General features: G+C 42.1%; 1 protein-coding gene across 2 annotated transcripts in view; it reads left to right on the top strand.

The window, feature by feature from the left end:
• Window positions 1-20822, top strand: part of IPO11 (importin 11) — a 511812-nt gene that overhangs the window by 126736 nt on the left and 364254 nt on the right. For both annotated transcript variants that reach the window (XM_075839216.1, XM_075839226.1), the window contains exons 7-9: window positions 4172-4230; window positions 8096-8144; window positions 11496-11566. In XM_075839216.1, coding sequence (XP_075695331.1) covers window positions 4172-4230; window positions 8096-8144; window positions 11496-11566 — 179 coding nt within the window. The remainder of the gene's footprint in view (window positions 1-4171; window positions 4231-8095; window positions 8145-11495; window positions 11567-20822) is intronic.

The raw sequence follows: 20822 nt of genomic DNA, 5'->3' as shown, positions 1-20822 counted from the left end.
ATATTCGACCCGTATTGCACCAGTATTTACGGGCACGTTTTCCCTGCAAACTTGCACTGCACTAATCGGCAGCCCCTTCTCTCTCTCAGTGCAGGATAAATAGAAGGAGCAGCCCTTTCCGTAGTGAAAGTAAAAAAAATTCATACTTACCCGGCCGTTGTCTTGGTGACGCGTCCCTCTTTCGACATCCAGCCCGACCTCCCTGGATGACGCTGCAGTCCATGTGACCGCTGCAGCCTGTGATTGGCTGCAGCGGTCACATGGGCTGAAACGTCATCCCAGGAGGCCGGACTGGAGGAAGATGCAGGGAGTTCTTGGTAAGTATGAACTTCTATTTTTTTTACACGTTGATCTATATTGTGATCAGTAGTCACTGTCTAGGGTGCTGAGAGTTACTGCCGATCGTTTAACTCTTTCAGCAGCCTGGACAGTGACTATCCCCTGACGTCGCCTAGCAACGCTTCCGTAATTACGGGTGCACACACGTAGCCACCCGTAATTACGGGAGCCCCAAAGACTTCTATAGGCCTTCCTGTGCCGTTATTACGGCCTGAAATAGGACATGTTCTATATTTTTCAACGGCACGGGCACCTTCCCGTAAGCATACGGGGAGGTACCCGTGGCCAATAGAAGTCTATAGGCCCGTAATTACGGCCCGTGATTACCGGCGTTTTTACGTTCGTGTGCATGGGGCCTTAGTTTTAGTTTTACCACAGCTGAAGAGCCGCAGGTTAGATTCTGCTCTGGAGGATCATAGGTACCCTCTGAAATCATTGGACATTCCCATTTACACTTCAGCTCTACATGAAAACAGCTTATTTTAAGGGCCCCCGCTTGAAGGATTATTTTAATTTCATAAAGTGATGACATATCGCTAAGATAGGCCATTACATTCTGATCAGTAGAGGGCTGACTTCTGGGACCCAAACTAGAAAAGAACCAGTCCATGACTTCTCCTCCTTCAGGAAGACTTCTTTTACTCTGTTCATCCATTCCTTAGTCATATTAGTCTACTGGTAAGGGATTATTAACCCCTTAGTGCATTAACAATATGGAGCAGGCTCAGAAACTGTTTTATACGGCTTACACCCGTCTGCAACATCTGGGGTCAGAGATAACTTCCATCACAGCCCCCCCCCCCCCAATAAAGGCTTTCTACACCTTTTTTAAAAAAAAATTATACAATTATACATATATACTATTTGAGATACTATCCTGTATACAGAGCAACTGTATCGTGCGCTGAAACCATGAATCCGTCAGGTCAGCGACACTGACGGGTTCAGTGACAGCAGGTTCTGCTTGTCTCTGACATGCAGGACCCACCGTTCTCTATCACATCTAAGTTATGAACTTGGATGTGATCGATAGCAGCTCGATCCTGCGTGTCAGAGATACACAGGACTCGCTGACACTGAACCTGTCATATTTGACAAAAAAAGAAAAAAAAAACTATTTCAAAGTTGTACATATTCTTTAAATGTTACGCCATCTGAGAAGTTAGTGAGAGCAAGGGGTCTCCCTCTGATCCCCCATCACTCCCCCCCCCCCCTCACGGCGACAAAATGTCTGGATGACGAGCATTCATATTTTATTCCCTGGTGGTCTTTAGTAGAAGGGGTTAATATTTTATTCCCTGGTGGTCTTTAGTAGAAGGGGTTAATATTTTATTTCCCTGTGGTCTAGGTTTCCCAGGCTCCAGTGATGAGACTTGCAGTGTTCTGTCAGAAAGCTGAATGTGATGTGCATATCATGCTGAGCTTCTCTTCATGCCCTGCACTGATCATACTGACCAGTGCCAGGCTGGGAATGAAAGGCATGTGCAACTGTCACCATCCACACTGTTTTCTCTATGACGAGAAGGTAAATGAGATGTGCACGTTGCATTCAGCTTCTCCCTCTGCCCTGCATTAATCAGATAAGTGTTGGGCAGCGAGAGAGCGAACACAAAATAAATAATATTTGCCATTTACGTGCTGTTACAAAATGATCTAGTGAAGAGCTATGATATTTACTTACATAGTATGGCGCCACCTACTGTTTAAAGCGTGTAGCAATGTGCAAGTCCACCTAATGAGCTGAGTGCTGGTGGACAGGCATACGGTCTCTCTCCGCACAGCCAGTTCTTTACATAGTGATCCTCTGTACACTGCAGAGCAGCCAGTAGAAATAGCTTTCTGCCCAGCTTGTCAGGGAAGTAGCAGAGCTTCTGCAGTAGCATGGCAGTATACACTAGCAGTGGAGACTTCTGCAGGGAAAGCAAGAAGGGACTATATTGTCAGCTGCCTTAGGGCGAAGGTGATAGACTTTGCTCAGTGCCATCTCTCACAGCAGCATAGATTAGAAGCAGTATCAAGAGAGACAGATGGAAGCAAACAATTATGAAAAAGGTCACATTTTTTGGGGAGATAAAATTACTTTAAAACAGCTATTATCCCCATTTTAGGACTTTTGGTATAAAAATGATTTATGGAATAACCCCTTTAAGTCAAGCGGGTCTGACTGCAGACTATAAGATGGAAACACTTTGTCAAGATTTTTTTATCTTGCTAAAAAATGCAACTTGTAGTCCAAAAAATGTGGCAAGCAGAAAATTAAGTAGAGCGAACCAATTGGGAACTTACCTTCCTATTGAAGGTTCTCTACCCTAACTAGTGAGTATCTTATACTTTTCTATGCCAGTCCGACGATCCAAAATATCGAATAATTTAACACTTACCAGGTCTGATTGATGCAAGATTGTAGGAATTTAACTGCAGTATGTATCTCCATTGTATATAATGTGCTATACTTAAAACATTTTTTCACCCTATATCACCCGTTTTTGCTACAGTAAATTACTGTACAGTGCTTGGTGTAGACCTCAGTTCCCAGAATGCAATTTACCAGAACAAACTTTTTTTGCAGACATAGAGATAGCAAGGAATGCTAACAAATTTCTGCACTAAAGCCTAAACAATTCTAATTGCATCTCTACTTATAATAGAGGGGGAGTTACATGTTTAGGAGCCTCATTTATTAACCACAGTGGAGAGCGTCTACAAAGTGTGTATGGAGTATTCGGCATGTCCATGCTTTAGACATACAGCTCATTGATTTAAATGTGTAATGCTTCATTTCCCCTGCGGTGGTGCTGTAGGAAAATTGAGCACTTGCTGTCAGGTTCCCTCATCGATTACAGTTGCTGTAATTGTTGGGGTTCCAGTATCAGGACACCCTGTGATCCGTTTTAATCCCATGGGATTTAACTACAGTTTTTACCATGAAGCAATACATTTGCAGCCATTAAAAAAAGGGTAAAACAACTTTGAAAAATAGAGGTTAAAAGAGTTTGATACATACCCCAACTCCGTGAGAAGTTTAGCTAGTGGGATAGTTTGACCTATTGTTGGTAAAAATACTTTACTATCCTGTCCTAGGATAAACACTATTAGTGGTGGTGACTAGGCAGGTAGCTAAATATTTGACTTATCCCTTATTCTGTGTTGCAAATGGCCCCATAAGATATGTTATAAACTTGTCGGAACGCTTACTTTGTTTTTTCATCATAAAAAAAAACCCTCTCTGGCATCAGATTTTATATATTTTTTAATCTCAATTTATTTAATTATCTGTTTATGTAATGTGTATTATACTATAATGTTTCATTATTTATCTTCAAGAAAGTCAAAAAGCCTCGAATACTAGGATGATGGAAAGGTGATCAATCCTTGAAAGCTGTCACTGTGCACGGACTTCAAGCATTGAGTTATTAACTCCAACATGAAGGATTCTGCCCATGTGTTCTGATCATTTCTCATGTCGCTTTTGAAGGATTTGTGAGCTGGGAATCTAGAAAGTCGAAACGGGTCATAATAAATGTTAACCTCTGGAGCAAAATGAACAATAAATAACATCCTCATTGCAAACAAAAAAGGATGAATGAACAAAATGCAAATGACGGCAGCCAAGTATAAAAAAAATGAAGCCTTTGTATTTTGTCAGTATGCTGTTTCTCTGAGGCCAGTGACTCCGGGAACCTTTCCAGTCATCTGGTCCTCACTTCTGTCTTTAGCTTTCCGCCCTCTAGTGAATGCAGCTTTGGGTTGTTCTCTATTATTGGTTTGTAGAAATTGCTTAGAAATATTTTCTCTAAATGTTTTTTGACACTTTTTTGTTTTGTGTTTTTAGTTCTACGTAAACTGACTGTCCACGGGTTTACTGAGCCACTCCAGAATGCAGAAGCCATGGTAAGGCCATATCAAGCCTCTGAATATTGAAAATATTCACTATGGGATGGACGTGCTGTAACGGCCGTATTTTACAAGCAAGGTGGCAGGTCGGGAAAGCTGGTAGACGTGATAAGGATTTATTGAAACGTGACTATTGTGCTGTTGGAGCTTGGAATCTGTAGTCGAAAATAACTTGTAATCACAATATAAATCTGGAATGAAGGTGGGATAGGTGAGGATTTGATGCTTTTAGGTCGGTTTCTCTCTATTTAGACTGGTTGAGTCTTATGCTCAGTGTAGGAGTGTGAAGAGAATGTCCGACCACTAAACTGCTTTATGGGAGAAGGGAAGTGACACTCTCCATCAGCACATTTCCAGCTCTGAGGTGTGGTTGTCACTTTTCTAGACCTTCATGTGGTTACCCGGGATGGGTGGGCAAGGGTGAGGCCTGTGAGCACGTATTTCAGTGGCAGCTGCTTTGGACTGTCCAGGACACTACAAACCATTGCAGTATAGATAGTGAGACCTGCACTCCTGTGGAGGAAACATTGTTGTGCAGCTGTGTTCACATGGGTGCGATACAATACCAGGATGCATAGTCCATATGTGATTACAATACATCCCATTGTGTAACATATGCCACTGTAACTGAAGACCATGTCTGTCAGGCAACCTAAAGTGCCCAGCTGGTAACGCCCCCTCCTCTTGGCCTACCTTCTAGCTTGTGTGAATATGTGCTACCAGCAGTATTACGCACCGAGAGCCACAACTTCAGATCTATACAAGAGAATGAAGATTCTGCAAGAAGTGTGACCGTGACATAGTTCATTACGTGACGGTAACAATATTCGAGTTTCCCCCCACACACAGGCATTGACTTCAGAAGCTGTCACTTGAAAATTGTTCTGAACAGGTGACCTAATAGCCTTTTCTGCTAATCGCTGCTTGATGGGATTTTTCAATGATCTCTCAAAATATTCATCACCAATGCCAAATTTGTTTGCTACCAAATGTTTTCTACTTTTAAAGATGGTTATAGATGGCTCTATCTATCTATATATCCATCTCTCTCTCTCTCTCTCTCTCTCTCTCTCTCTCTCTCTCTCTCTCTCTATCTCTATCTCTATCTCTATCTCTATCTCTATCTCTATCTCTATCTCTATCTCTATCTCTATCTCTATCTCTATCTCTATCTCTCTCTCTCTCTCTCTCTCTCTCTCTCTCTCTCTCTCTCTCTCTCTCTCTCTCTCTCTCTCTCTCTCTCTCTCTCTCTCTCTCTCTCTCTCTCTCTCTCTCTCTCTCTCTATCTATCTATCTCTATCTATCTCTATCTCTCTCTATCTATCTCTATCTATCTCTATCTATCTAATCTCTTTCTCCTTTTCTTTCATTCTGTCTATTGAATCTCTTCTACTTTGAGCTCCCAGCAGATTTGGTCCTTGAAGTGGGTACAGTGCTAGATTAACTATTTGCCCCCTGTAAAGCAGATGTCCGTGTGCTACATAAACCATTCACAAGTACAATTTATATCGGCTGTATTATTACTTGTGTCTCTAACGTTCTCCTCAGCGATCTTCTTATGAAATGCGATGCTGCGCTCGTGATAGAAAGTGCAACGTGGTTATTTTTGTCAATCACTTTACAGCTGAGTGACAGCGCTTTAATTGACTATTAGAGCTATACCTACATGATCAAAATGTTATTCTGGATAATTAGTTTCTATTAACACACGCGCTGCTCGCTGAATACAGAATCACTGATACAGAGCGGGAAGTGTCATTGACAGTTTCCTAATAGCGGCAGGAAACAATACAGCTTTTATGGAGGAATGAATACCTGTAGAAAGGCTAATAAATGTAACACGCACAGACATCTGGTACCCTACACATTCATGGCGATTTCTGCTTTTTGGCGTTGTGTAACATTCCTTAGTAACTCAAGACGGAAATTATCAGAACTAAATGAAGCCATTCAAGGATATTTAGTTGGGTTAAGCTGATTCTTATGGCACAGGGGCACTTTAAATATAAGCGTCGACAACATAACATAAAGAGTTAAACCAGTGCAGCTTGAGGAGCCGTACACTACTGTGGCCATCCAAATTCATTTGTTGTCTGGAGGTGCACCATAAACAAAACTCTCCCAAGAATTTTTGCAGTGGAGTGTATAAAATAATAAACCAGCAGTTACTTACCCTTTCAAATGCCTCACCCGCTCTAGCGCTGATTGCCCAATTCGCTGCTGCTTCGGTTGTGGAATCTCCAGCTGCAAACACGTGTCCTCCGCAGTAATACTACTATGAACCACACGTGATTGCTGAGGCCAGTGATTGGTTGCAGCGGCACATGATTGATGAGCGTCACGTGGCCGCTCCTGGAGCTTTTGGGACCAGAGCGGCCGTGAACTGGGGTGTCAGACATGGAGCTTGGGTTGTTTGAAAGGGTGAGTACCTCTTAGTTCACTATTTTATATCTAATCCCTGCCCTCTTGCAAAATTTGAAAACTCCCGAATAACCCCTTTAATTTGAATATTCTTAATAAAATCTCATGTAAGTTATAAATATGTTAATCATTCCCCCATTATTTATTATTTTACAAAAGGGTCTTATAATTAGGATGTCTACAATCAGCGGTGATGCCAGTAAGTGCGGCACGTGACCGCTTTAGGCAATGATTCGCTACAGCGGTCACGTGGTTACAGTACGTCATCGCTGCTGCCATGTAAACAAAACCTAATTGGGGACCATAGTGGTGTCAGCGCTGGAACTGCAAGGGGATATAAAAAGATTTTCTACCAGATTTCACAATACAATACCTGATGAAGCTTGTGTACTTACTTTGAAAATCTATGTCAGAATGGCTGTATAATCCCTCCTCAATTTTATCCTGCCTGATATGAAGATGAGAATTTTATGAGTTCTTGACTAAGGCCTCATTCCCACGACAGGGTTTCCCGGCCGGGTGCCGGCCGTTCATAAATCGGCCGGCACCCGGCTGCATTAGGAATAATAGACCCTTAATGGGGCTATTCACACGACCGATTTTTTGACAGCCTGGAAAACCAGCCGTCAAAAAATAGGACATGCTCTATCTTCGGCCGGGTACCCGGCCGCCCCCGGCTCCCATAGAAGTCTATGGGGCCGGGTAATACACGGCCATCACCGGGATGTGTCCCGAGTGATGGCCGGGTTTTCCGGCGCTTGCACTCTATCTCCTCCTCCTCACAGCGCAGAGTGCATGTGAGGAGGAGGAGTTGATGCCATTCTGACGAATGGCTGTGCGCTGTACACTGTGTGGCAGGGCCGGGGTGTACAGCAGGTGGAAGGGAGCGCTGCGCTGGCTCCCTTCCCCTGCTTGTTTTAAAAGCGCCCTCGCTTGGCGACACCTTCGATGGCGCCGCTAGCACCTGCTGCGGCTGCTACTACTGCAGCGACGCCACTATAGCAGAGCAGGGAGGTATCTCCCCGCTCTGCTATGTGCTAGCCGCACTTTAGCTCCTTGAAGGAGCGGAATCCCCGTGTTTTCGGGGATTCCGCTCCTGGACAGAGCGCTTGATGTCTCTGTCCATATCTGGGCAGTGACATCAGGGGAAACTCCTGAAGCGGAATCCCCGAACACATGGGGATTCCCCTTCAGGAGTTGCCGCTGATGTCACTGTCCAAATCTGCCCGGCCCGGCACGGATGCAAAACTTTATGCAAACCGGCCGGGCAGAATGGCCGATTTTACCTGTCCGGCACTCGGGCTCGGGCGCGACCCGGTCGTGTGAATCCCGCCTTAGAGTTCTATATATTAAAGGATATGTACACCTTTGAAGACATTTTTTTTTTATATACTAAAACAATGTATTGGAGTGTTTTGTGCAACTTTTTTTTTTTTTTCAGGGATTTCTTCATGCCATATTTGATCGCATTAGACAATTTTTAGAATGCAGTAAGTATCTAAGTAATATTATTAACCCTTTTATGACCAAGGGTAATTGATGCCCCTGTGTCCAGGTCAAATTTTCCATTTTTGATATGCATTTCTTTAAACGATCGTATCTTTGCAACTGCTTTGCATTTCACAACTATGTTTACTTTGTTTTTCACAAGACATATGAGGCTTTCATGTTCTAGAATAGTTTAATTAATGCCGTGTTTTTTATTTTTATTATGAGCAGACAAATCACAAAAAATTGGAAAAAAACCCACTTTTTTTGTAAATTTTTACATATAAACGCTATCTAAAGGCGGGTTTGCGTTTTCTATGGGGGTTTGTGTGTGGTGCCATCTACAGGGGGGTGTATTCCGGGCATCTCAAAGCCCCTGCAGATATGAAAGTGCAGCGCTGCTTACATATTAACCCCTTCCCGACATCTGACATATGCATACGCCAAAGTCGGGTAGGGGAAGTATGGAGCGGGGTCACGGAGTGAACCCGCTCCATACGATGCCGGTGTCGGCTGTTTATTACAGCCGACACTTCAGAATAACGAGCGGCATCGCGCTCGAGCGCGACCCCGCTCGTTTAGCTTGTCAATAGCGACCGCAGCATTTAAATCGTTAGAAAGAGGGGGGCGACCCTCTCTAACAGCTCATCGCGCCCCCCCGCAACGCAATCGCGGGGGGGGCGATGGTTGCTATGGCGGCCTGGGGACCTAATGAAGCACCCCAGGTCCGCTATCAAGCAGGGCTTAATAGATGCCTGTAAGAATCACGATATACTGCAATACATTGGTTGAAGTCCCCTAGGGGGACTAATAAAAAAAGTAAAAATGAGTTAAATAGTTGTTTTTTTTGTGTGAAAAGAAAAAAATATATATTAAAAGTAAAAAAAACAACAAACATTTTACATTATATCATTATTTAACCTGCACGGTGAACGCCGTAAGAAAAAGAAAATTGGAAACGCCAGAATCGCTATTTTTTGGTCACCTCATCTCCCACAAAAAATGAAATCAAAAGTGATCAAACCATCGCATGTACACCAAAATTATTATTAAAAACTACAGCTTATCCCGCAAAAAATAAACCCTCATACCACTTAATCGATGGGAAAATAGAGAAGTTACGGCTCTCGGAATTTGGCGACACAAAATAAATTTTCTTTTTTACACTTAGGTTTTTACTTGTAAAATTAGTAAAATATAGAAAAAACTATATATATTTGGTATCGCGCTTAATCGTATTGACCCACAGAATAAAGTTAATATGTTGTTTTAATTGCACAGTGAATTCAGTAAAAACGGCGCGCAAAAAACTATGGAGGAATCGCTGTTTTTTTTCATTTTCTACCCCACAAATAATTTTTTTCCCGTTTCCTAGTAGATTATAGTGCAAAATAAATGGTACTACCAAAAACTACAACTCGTCCCGGCAAAAATCAAGCCCTCATAAGACTATATCGACGGAAAAATAAAGACGTTATGGCTTTTGGAAGGTGGGAAGGAAAAAACTAAAATGAATATCTGAAAATGGGCTGCGGGTGGAAGGGGTTAAACCCCGCTCCAGGCTGCAAACGTTTATATACGGGACAACTGCTCGGGGCATTGGCAGTTGGAATGTATATAGCCGTATGTCGGAAAAGGGTCAAAATAATATTTACTGTGTGTATTTTTTTGGGCATAGTCCATTTAGTTAGTTACAGTTGTTGTCTCATAATGACAACCCCTGTCCATATGCCCTATTAGGCCATATGGACATCTTACAGGTGATCACATACTCGGCACTTCATTTATGAGCCAGAACAGGTTGTGGTGAACCCGACGTATTCATGTATTAGGCCTCATGCACACGACCGTAGCCATGTGCACGGCCGTGATTTTCTGGTTGGCCGGCCGCGGAGTGTCGTCCGCGAGCCGCCCGCAAATCGTGGGCCGTGCACATGGCCGCGTGCATTATTTTCTATGAGCCTGAACCGCAAAACACGGCCTTAATAAGACATGTCCGTTCTTTTTGCAGTCCAGGCTCCTGGCACATGCACGGACCGTAGAAACCACGGTCGTGTGCATGGGCCCATTGAAATGAATGGGTTCCGCAATTCTCTCGTGGATTTTCGGGGGAATGGCGGCCGCAAAAGCACGTTCGTGTGCATGGGGCCTTACATAGACAGCCATTCATTTAAATCGCCGCCATGTAGCAATACATTTCCCCTGCATCTGCTGCTGGAAGGGTAATGAGTGAGTAGACACATCTCCCCCCCCCCCATTAACAACAGCTGCTGATAACTGATTTTATTTTAAAAAGGGGTTGTTTTGCTAAGACAACCCCTTTAAATGTGAGAAGATATTGAATTGGTCTTCTGTCATTTTATAGATACATGTAAGCAGATCACATTGGTGACGTCTGTTATATCTGACCACCACTGAGAACGTGCAAACCACTTTGGCACTTCTGTTATTAAAAATCTGACAACATTGTAAGCAAAGGACCCTTCATATCAATCATGTGCTTACAGTGTCGTCCCGTTTTCTGAGTAGTGCCAATTTTTTGAATGTTCTATACAGACCTTTTATTCTTGAAACCAGTGGTGGTCTGAGATCTGATTCCACCTATGTCTTCTACTTACATGTATCTAAAACATGAAAAAATCATTTTGACTGGTTTTCCCCTTTAATAATTGTATAATGAAAAGTTATTTAATTCGTATCACTTAACTATTACTAGTTAGTAAGTAGTACAATGAGAGTAGGATGACCTTGTATGTGATATTTATAGGGGCCCTGAACGCTCTCCTGACATGTACATTTTAGTAAATACTTGTATTCTTCAGAAAATAACCATTCTGAAGCATCAGATTTCTAAGAAATCTCTAATGTGCCTCTGTTATTCCTCCTGGAAATGTGTGAATAAGTTGACAATTAGGTGTTACTGTTCTTGTCAATAGGGCGTGTCCCAACAGACCCTGACACTGTCCAATCAGTTCTGACAGCATCAGACTATGAAGGGACACACCCTATTGACAAAGTAACGCCCAGTTTTAAATTTATTCATACATTTCCAGGAGGAATAATAGAGGAACAGAGCTCTAATAAAATATGCTCCATAATTAGGTTTTATGCTGCTTGTATCAGTCATTTTAGTCAATTTCCTCAGTATGAGGGACGTTTTGTGAGTTTTAATCTCATTATTTTGATCATTGGTATTGAAACTGGGTATTGTAATATCACCCCACCAGTAATATCACCCCACCACTCCTAGTAAGGCATCATTCAAACTGAATCACTTTGATATGGTTAATAATAGTATATCTATTCCTCAGACAGAAAGGCTTTCTCTTATTACTTGTCATTTTATTTTCTAGGCCGAGTTGTCAGGGTTGAACATCCATGCAGGGAGAAGCTGGAAAAGGTTATCATATTATTCACTAAAGTGGTAAGACATCCGTAAATGCTATCAAGGGAACTTTCACGTCGATGGTATTGCTTGATCTGTACCCAAGTCATGATCGATCTGTATCTGTTTATACTGCTGTGTCTTGTCACTGTGCTTATTCCTTTTTCCGATCGTCACTTAGGCCACTTCAGCTGAAGTGCACACGAAAGCCTTTAAAGCCGGCACCTGCGCTTGCCTTAAGAAATATATTTTTAGCATTCGATTTGAAATAAACTAGTCTACGGCTTGAAGAGGTTAGGGGAGGCGCGCACACTGCGAGAAATACCTTTCTCTTTGATGTTCCACTGTTCATGGACTGTGCTTCATCTCAATTACATTGCAAATATAATAGACTGCAATATGGAGTGGGAGAGCTACAATTACCACTAGCAATTCCTTTTTTCTGTTGTCATATAATTCATACTTCAGCTCCGTTACGTCCTCGCTGTTTGTGTAGAGTTTCCCTAGCTTCTATTTGCTAAAGTCTTGTCTGTAGTCTGCCGATAAATACACAGTTAACTATACAGAGTTTTGTAGGGTTTACCATCAATTTAACTTGTTTCCAGGTTGGTCTTTGAAATGTTCATAAGTTAGTAATATACCAAATGTGTGTCCATTATAAAATACATTAGTCACATAGTAACAAAATTTGTAAGGCTGAAAAAGACATAAGTCCATCAAATAAGCTTTGACCTTAACCCCTTAAGGATGCAGCCTAGTTTGGGCCTTAAAGGGAACCTGTCACCAGCATTTCACCTATTAAACCGGCAATACCTGGTGGTAGTAGGTGAAAAATCATTTCTATATAACCTATAATTGTCTTCTTAGTCGGCTCTGTTCCCACACCGTATGCTAATGAGCATAAGTCAAATCTTCGTTTGAAAAGAGTCAAATCTTCGTTTGAAAAGAGTCAAATCTTCGTTTGAAAAGAGTCAAATCTTCGTTTGAAAAGAGTCAAATCTTCGTTTGAAAAGAGTCAAATCTTCAGTCCTGAAGTCTTTCCGAGTTGACCCCGCGTCCTTACTTTTGATTGACAGCGCCTCGCCTTCCCCAGCACACAAAATCCTGCGCTTGTGTATTGATGTCCTCCTCTGGGGTGTGCGCACAAAGGGACATCGGATTATTACGATAAAAGGCGCAAAATGTCTGCAGACCGTTATTTACAGTCGGCGGAGGAGTTTAGGAGAGGGGATAACGGCAATTTAACTTCTGAATGCTTAAACCTATCCAAGCAATTCTGACTTTGTTTTCTCGTGAGACATTGGGCTTTATGTCAGTGGTAAAATTTGGTCGATATATTCAGTGTTTATTTGTGAAAAATTGCTAAATTTAGAGAAAATTTAGAAAAAATATAATTTTTCTGAATTTAAATGCATCTGCTTGTAAGGCAAATGGTTATACCACACAAAATAGTTACTAATTAACATTTCCCATATGTCTACTTTAGATTGGCATCATTTTTTGAACATTCTTTTATTTTTCTTGGATGTTACACGGCTTAGAACATAAACCGCAATTTCTCATATTTTTAAGAAAATTTCAAAAGCTTTTTTTTAAGGTACCTGTTCAGTTCTGAAGTGGCTTTGAGGGGCCTATGTATTAGAAACCCCCATAAAACACCCCATTTTAAAAACTAGACCCTTCAAAGTATTCAAAACCGCATCACAGGGAACAAAATACCCCATTTTGTTCCCAAATTTGTCCTGAGTCTTCGGCAATACCCCATTTGTGCTGATAAACTGCCGTTTGGGCCCATGGGAGGGCTCAGAACGAAAGGAGCGCTATGTGTTCGTTGGAGTCCAGATTTTGCTGGATTGGTTTTCGGGTGCCATGTTGCATTTGCAGAGCCCCAGAGGTATCAAAGCAATGGAAAACCACCAGGAGTGACCCCATTTTAAAAACTACACCCCTTAAGACATTCATCTAGAGGTGTAGTGAGCATTTTGACCCCACAGCTACTGTGTAAAAGATAATGCGCAGCAGATGGTGCACAGTGAGAATTGCAATTATATATATATATATATATATATATATATATATATATATATATATATATATATATACACCATGTCAGTGTCCGATATATTGTGCCCAGCATGTGCCACCGGAGATATACACCCCATAAACTAATGTGGGTTCTCCCGGGTACGGCAATACCCTACATGTGGCTGTTATCTGCTGCCTGGGCACACGGCAGGGCTCAGGAGGGAAAGATGAAGGGGATAAGCTGTGCGGAGGGCATCAGGGTAAATAAAAAATCAAGGGATGTATGATACATTTTAAAACACTCTTTCATACAGAGTCCTGGTTTTTCGGGACACGTGTCACATTGATATATTGTGTCCTATAGCAGACTTTGCACCTCTTTTGACTTTTTCCCTTCTTGCCAGCTTGGGGAGCTTCTCCTGGAAAGTGTTGCCCTGGTACGATGCGTGTGGGCTCGCCTCCAGAAGTACTGGGTGCCCCCCCTTCCTGGTCCCTAAAGATTAAGTTCTTGATAACCACCTCTTGAAATTCCAGGAAAGTTCCTGTCTGGCATGTACATCGACGTAGCACATATGCATTGTACAATGCCATCTGTATGATGTGCACGGCCAGCTTCTTATACCACACCCTAGATTTCCGCATGGCGCTGTAGGGCTTCAGGACTTGATCTGACAAGTCCACCCCTCCCATGTACCTATTGTAGTCCAGGATGCAGTCTGGTTTGGGGGTCTCTGTACTGGTACCTCGTACAGGTACATGGGTACTGGTGTGGCCATGTATTGTTGTCAATACAAGGACATCTCTCTTGTCCTTGTACTTGACACACAATATGTTGCTGCTAGATTGTGCCCTGCTCTCACCCCTTCTGAGTGTTTGCCCAAGCAGAGTCTCAGGGAGGCCTCTCAGATTTCTTCTAGCAGTGCCACATGCCGCAGGACTTCTTGAAGCGAGGCACTTGAAGAGTGGGACACTGGTATAAAAATGATCCAGGTAGAGGTGGTAACCCTGGTCCAGCAGTGGGTGCACCAAATCACACACAATTTTTGCATTAACTCCCAGTAAGGGGGGGGACATACTGCTGTCCTTCCGTTCATATATCCTAAATTTGTACGTATACCCTGATGCACTCTCGCACAGCTTATACACTTTCACGCCATACCTTGCCCTCTTACTCAGCAGGTACTGGCGAAATTGAAGCCTCCCTTTAACCTCTTCAGGACCCAGCCACTTTTGGACCAAATAACTCAGCCTCATTTTTTAAATCTGACGTGTGTTACTATATGTGGTAATAACTTGGGAATGCTTTTACCTATCCAAGCGATTCTGAGATTGTTTTCTCGTGACATATTGTACTTTAAGTTAGTGAAAAAATTTGGTCCATATATTCAATATTTTTGTGTGAAAAACACCAAAATTTAGAGAAAAAAATTCAAATGTATCTGCTTGTAAGACAGATAGTAATACCACACAAAATAGTTACTAGCTAACATTTCCCATATGTCTACTTTAGATTGGCATCATTTTTTGAACATCCTTTTATTTTTCAAGGACGTTACAAGGCTTATAAGTTAGCAGCAATTTCTCAAATTTTCAAGAAAATTTCAAAAGCCTATTCTTTTAGGGACCAGTTTAGTTCTGAAGTGGCTTTGAGGGCTTTATATATTAGGAACCCCCACAAATCCCCCCATTTTAAAAACTGCACCCCTTAAAGTATTCAAAACAGCATTTAGAAAGTTTCTTAACCCTTTATGCGTTTCACAGGAATTAAAGCAAAGTGGAAGGGAAATTTGCAAATTTCATTTTTTTTTTGCAGAAATTACATTTTAATCTATTTTTCCTGTAATACTGAAGGTGTTTACCAGAGAAATACAACTGAATATTTATTGCCCTGATTCTGAAGTTTTTAGAAATATCCCACATGTGGCCCTAGTGTGCTACGGGCCTGAAACAAAAGCCCCAGAAGCAAAGGAGCACCTAGAGGATTTTTGGGCCTTCCTTTTCTTAAATTATATTTCAGGCACCATGTCAGGTTAGAAGAGGTCTTGTGGTGCAAAAATAAAGGAAAGACCCCATTTTGGAAACTATACCGCTTGAGGAATTCATCTAGGGGTGGGTGTAGTGAGCATTTTAACCCCACAGGTGTTTCATAGATTATTAGAATTGGGCAGTGAAAATGAAAAATGACATTATTTTCCAATAAGATGTAGCTTTAACTCAAAATTTTTCATTTTTTCAACAAATAAATGAGGAAAAGCACCCCAACATTTGTAAAGCAACTTCTCCAGAGTACGGAAATACCAAACATGTGGTCATAAACTGACTTTTGGGCAAGCGGCAGGACTCAGAAGGGAAGGCACGCCATTTAGCTTTGGGAGCGCTGATTTTGCTGGATTCATTTCTCTGAACCATGTCGTATTTGTAAAGCTCCTAAGGTACCAGTACAGTGGAAACCCCCCAAAAGTGACTCCATTTAGGAAACTACACCCCTTGAGGAATTCATCTAGGGGTGCAGTGAGTATTTTGACCCCACAGGTGTTTCATAGATTTCATTAGAATTGGGCAGTGAAAATGAAAAATTACATAATTTTCCAAAAAGATGTAGCTTTACCTCAAAATTTTTATTTTTTTCAACAAATAAATGATGAAAAGCACCCCAACATTTGTAAAGCAACTTCTCCAGAGTACGGAAATACCAAACATATGGTCATAAACTGCTGTTTGGGGAAGCAGCAGGACTCAGAAGGGAAGGCACGCCATTTCGCTTTTGGAGTACAGATTTTGCTGGTTTGAATTCTCGGCACCATGTCGCATTTGTAAAGCTCCTAAGATACCAGTACAGTGCAAAAAAAGTGTCTCCATTTGGCAAACTACACCAATTGAGGAATTCATCTAGGGGGTAGTGAGCATTTTGACCCCACAGGTGTCTCATATATTTTATTAGAAATGGGCAGTGAAAATGAAAAATTACATTATTTTCCAATAAGACGCAGCATTAGTTAAAAATTTTTCATTTTCTCAACAAATAAAGGAGAAAAAGCACCGTAACATTTGTAAAGCAACTTCTTCAGAGTAGGGAAATACCCCACATGTGGTCATAAACTGCTATTTGGACACACAGCAAGGCTCTAAAGGGAAGGAGCGCCATTTAGTATTTGGAGTGGAGATTTTATAAGATTCGTTTTTTGACACCATGTTGCATTGAGCTATAGTACCAGTACAGTGGAACCCCCGATAAATTACCCCGTTTTGGAAACTAGATCCCTCAAAGAATTTATCTGGGGGTGTAGTGAGCATTTTGACCGCACAAGTGTTTTGCAAAAATGAGTAAACAATAGATGTTGCAGATTGAAAATTGCTGTTTTCCACAGATATGCCATTTCAGTGCCCAATGTGTTGTGCCCCGCTTGTAGCACCGTAGACACACATCCCCTAAATTGTTAAGCGGGTTCTCCAGAATGCAGTAATACCCCATATGTGGTCATAAATTGCCGTTTGGGCACACTGCCAGGCATAGTTGGACCACCATTTGGCTTTTGAAGCGCAGATTTTGCTTGGTGTTTTAGTGGTATTTTATCTTATAATGTGGGGGCATATGTAAACTGGGCAGAGTACATCAGGGTATATGTAAGCTGTGCGGAGTACATCAGGGTATATGTAAGCTGGGCGGAGTACATCAGGGTATATGTAAGCTGGGCGGAGTACATCAGGGTATATGTAAGCTGGGCGGAGTACATCAGGATATATGTAAACTGGGCGGAGTGCATCAGGGCATAATAGGATGATGTAATAATGGGGAGAATGAATAATCCATGGATTGGTGTGGTCGCTTTGAACCAATCCTTTATGCACAGGCCGGGATTATTGGGTATTATACAAAATATCTGCGCTCCAGTATTGGCTAATATTTGACTTCTTCACTATCCCTATAAGCAGCACAAGGCCCTAAAGTTTCCTCATCTCCGCTGCGTCTACGGGGTCCACCTGTGGGGACCAGCAAATGACGATGTGGGGTATTTAGTAAAATTCTACTGGACCTAAAAAATTAGTCTGGGCCGTCATTTTGCATCATTCTGCATCATTGCGTTTTGAGTCATAACGTGTTATTTTTCCATTGACGGAGCTGTGTGAGGGTGCTTTTTTTGTGGAACGAGCTGTAATTTTTATTGGTTCCATTTTGGAGGACATGCGATTTTTTTATCACTATTTATTCCATTTTTTTCGGAGATGAGGAAACCAAAAAACATCCATTCTAGCATGTTTTTTTTTTACAGTGTTCACCGTGCAGTATAAACAACATGTTAACTTTATTCTGCGGGGCGATACTCTTTTCTAAAAAAATCATGTTTTAGTGTCGCCATTTTCTGAGAGCCAGAACTTTTTTATTTTTAAGTTGATATCGCTGCGGGACGGCTTGTTTTATGCGTTACGAACTGTCGTTTCTATTGGTACCATTTTGCGTTACTTGCAACTTTTTGATCACTTTTTATTAAAAAAATTTTGAGACAAGATGACCAAAAAGTAAAATACTGTCATTGTTTTTTATTAAAATTTTTTACTGTGTTCACCGTGCGGTAAAAATAATGTGACATTTTTATAGATCAGGCTGTCCCGAACGCGGCGATACCTATTATGTATAGTTTTTTTTCATGTTTTAATTTTTTTTCTAATAATAAAGGAGTTGATCAGGGAAACGGGGCAAGTGTTGTTTTTATTATTTATTTATATATTTATTTATTTTTCTTTCACGTTTTTTTTAAATTTTTTACTTTTTCTTTTACACTGACCTGGGGACTTGAAGATCTGGTTTTCTGATGTAGTGTATGTATTGTAACTGTCATTCTTCAACTGACAGTTAGCGTATTAGGTCCTGCCACGGGCAGGACCTCATAGGCTTCCGTACCCGGGCAACCAGGAAGCCTAGCAACGGCTTCCTGGTTGCCATAGCAACAATCGCCACCCGCGATCCATCGCGGGGGGGGGCGCGGAGGTTACAGAGGGAGCTCCCTCCCTCTGTAAACCACTTCAATGCGGCGGACGTTATTGACAGCCGCATTAAAGGGGTTAAATGGCTGTGATCGGCGGTAACAGCCATCACAGCCATTGCAGCGGCATGTCCGCTGTGTATAACAGCTGACAGCCGCTGAAGATAAAGCGCACACAGCTCCTGTGCTCGCTTTATCTCCAGGGCGTGAGTGTACGCCCGAGTGCGGGAACTCACTTGGAATTTGGACGTACAGTCACGCCCAATCGCGGGAAGGGGTTAAAATCTACCAGGTACTCCTCAACAGAAATACACTTCTCGTGGGTGTATGCTTGGACAAAGCGGGCACTGAAATGGTCTAATAGGGGTCTCGGTTTATACAAAAGGTCAAAACTGGGGTCATCTCAGGGTGGGCACTGCTCATTATCAGCATAATGTAAGAAGTGAAGTATTGCCTCACAACGCATCCTGGACATGGCCATGCGATACATCGGGGTGTGGTATAACAGGTCTGTACTCCAGAAGGTTCAGAAGCACCATGTTCAAGAGCAGTCCACAGAACTTGCCCAACCCTGCTGCGTCTACAGGAGTCCACCTGTGGGATTGGGCATAAAATGATGTGGGGTTCTTTGTTATATACTGTTGGGCACATAAATTTGTCTGGGACTCCATAAGCTCTATAAATTCATCCGTGAAAAAGAACTTGAAAAAGTCCATCTCACTGAGGCCTGCCGTATTAAATTTGATCCCTGGGCTGCCCATGTACTCAGGGATTTGGGGCTCGTAATTGTCTGGTGTGGTGGTCCAAATGGGGTCACTTCGCTCGGAGGTTTCAACTTTTGCGGGGACACTTCTCTCAGGGTTTTCAACTGTGGTGCAGGTCCTGGGGCGTCTCCTAGGGGGTACCTCCTCTTCATCATTGGATGAGGAGGTTGATAAATAAAAGAGAGTCTCGCCATCTGTCGAGTCCGTGTCAGAGGCAAGAAACGCATAGGCCTCTTCCAGAGAAAATTACCTTTGGGACATATATTATTATTTATATGTCAAACGTGTAAATTGTGTTCTTAGTCACGTGTATTGTGTATACAGCAAAATGTGATCTCTTGCACAGTACTTTTATTAGTACTAGTAGAAGCAATAGACTGCTACCCAAAACTTTTTTTTTATGGAACGATTGCCTTACACTAACAAACCCTAATACCAGCTGAGATGCTGCAGATAACTAAATATTGAAACTTTTTTTTTTATATATACCGTATTTTTCATACTGTATGACACACTGGACCATAAGATGCACCCATAAATTGTAGCATAAAAAAGGAGAGAAAAAGGGTTTTGCCTTTAACTGTACATTTCCTGGGTAATATTGAGACGATATGGTACCACAGTGCCCCCAATACAATGCCAGCCACAGTGCCCCAATACAATGCCAGCCACAGTGCCCCAATACAATGCTAGCCACGGTGCCCCCAATACAATGCCAGCCACAGAGCCCCATAACAATGCCAGCCACAATGCCCCATAACAATGCCTGTCAGTGCCCCAATACAATGCCAGCCACGGTGCCCCATAACAATATCAGGCACAGAAATAAAAGATATTGGCAGCTATATTGCTCTCATCCTCCCCTGAACTCACCAGACATCAGAGGTGTAAAGTGGCAGGGGTTAATAGTGTTGAATCTGGTCTTGCTGCTCTGTACATAGGAGGGGGCGTGGCTAGAAGGTCCTTGCAGATCAGTACCTTTACACATTTACTGTGCTGTGTGTACTAATGTCTGGGTTTTCTGTTCACTGAACAGTCAGATTTCACAGAATTCTGTGTGTAAAATGTGACTGTCAGTGAGCAGATAACACAAGATTTTTTTGCACACAGCACAGGACATGCTGCTTCAATTTGCACTGAACTGCAAGGACCTTTGAAGCTTGGCTTCCTCATACACTGGCAGCTGTTTGCCTTCAGGAGATAAGACGCAGCAGAAGATTACAGCACAGATTCTAAGATAAGCGTTATAGTCCAAAAAATACGGTATATATTTTTGTTTTTATAGAACGAGTGGACTTCCCTGACACTAAACCTAACTAGGGCAAGGGTTCCTAACACTAAACCTAACTAGTTTTTATGTGAACTTCCCAGACACTAAACCTATCTACGGCGACGATTCCCTGACACTAAACCTATCTAGATTATTCTTTATAGCTTTCCTGACGCTAAACCTAACTACGGTGACGGGTGCCTGACACTAAACCTATCTAGATTATTCCGAGCTTTCCTGGCGCTAACAACTGA

The sequence above is a fragment of the Rhinoderma darwinii genome, chromosome 1, assembly GCF_050947455.1.
Source record: "Rhinoderma darwinii isolate aRhiDar2 chromosome 1, aRhiDar2.hap1, whole genome shotgun sequence".
In the NCBI taxonomy this organism is placed as follows: domain Eukaryota; kingdom Metazoa; phylum Chordata; class Amphibia; order Anura; family Rhinodermatidae; genus Rhinoderma; species Rhinoderma darwinii.
Note: the sequence above shows the minus strand (reverse complement) of the source record. Positions and strands in the feature narration are given on the sequence as shown.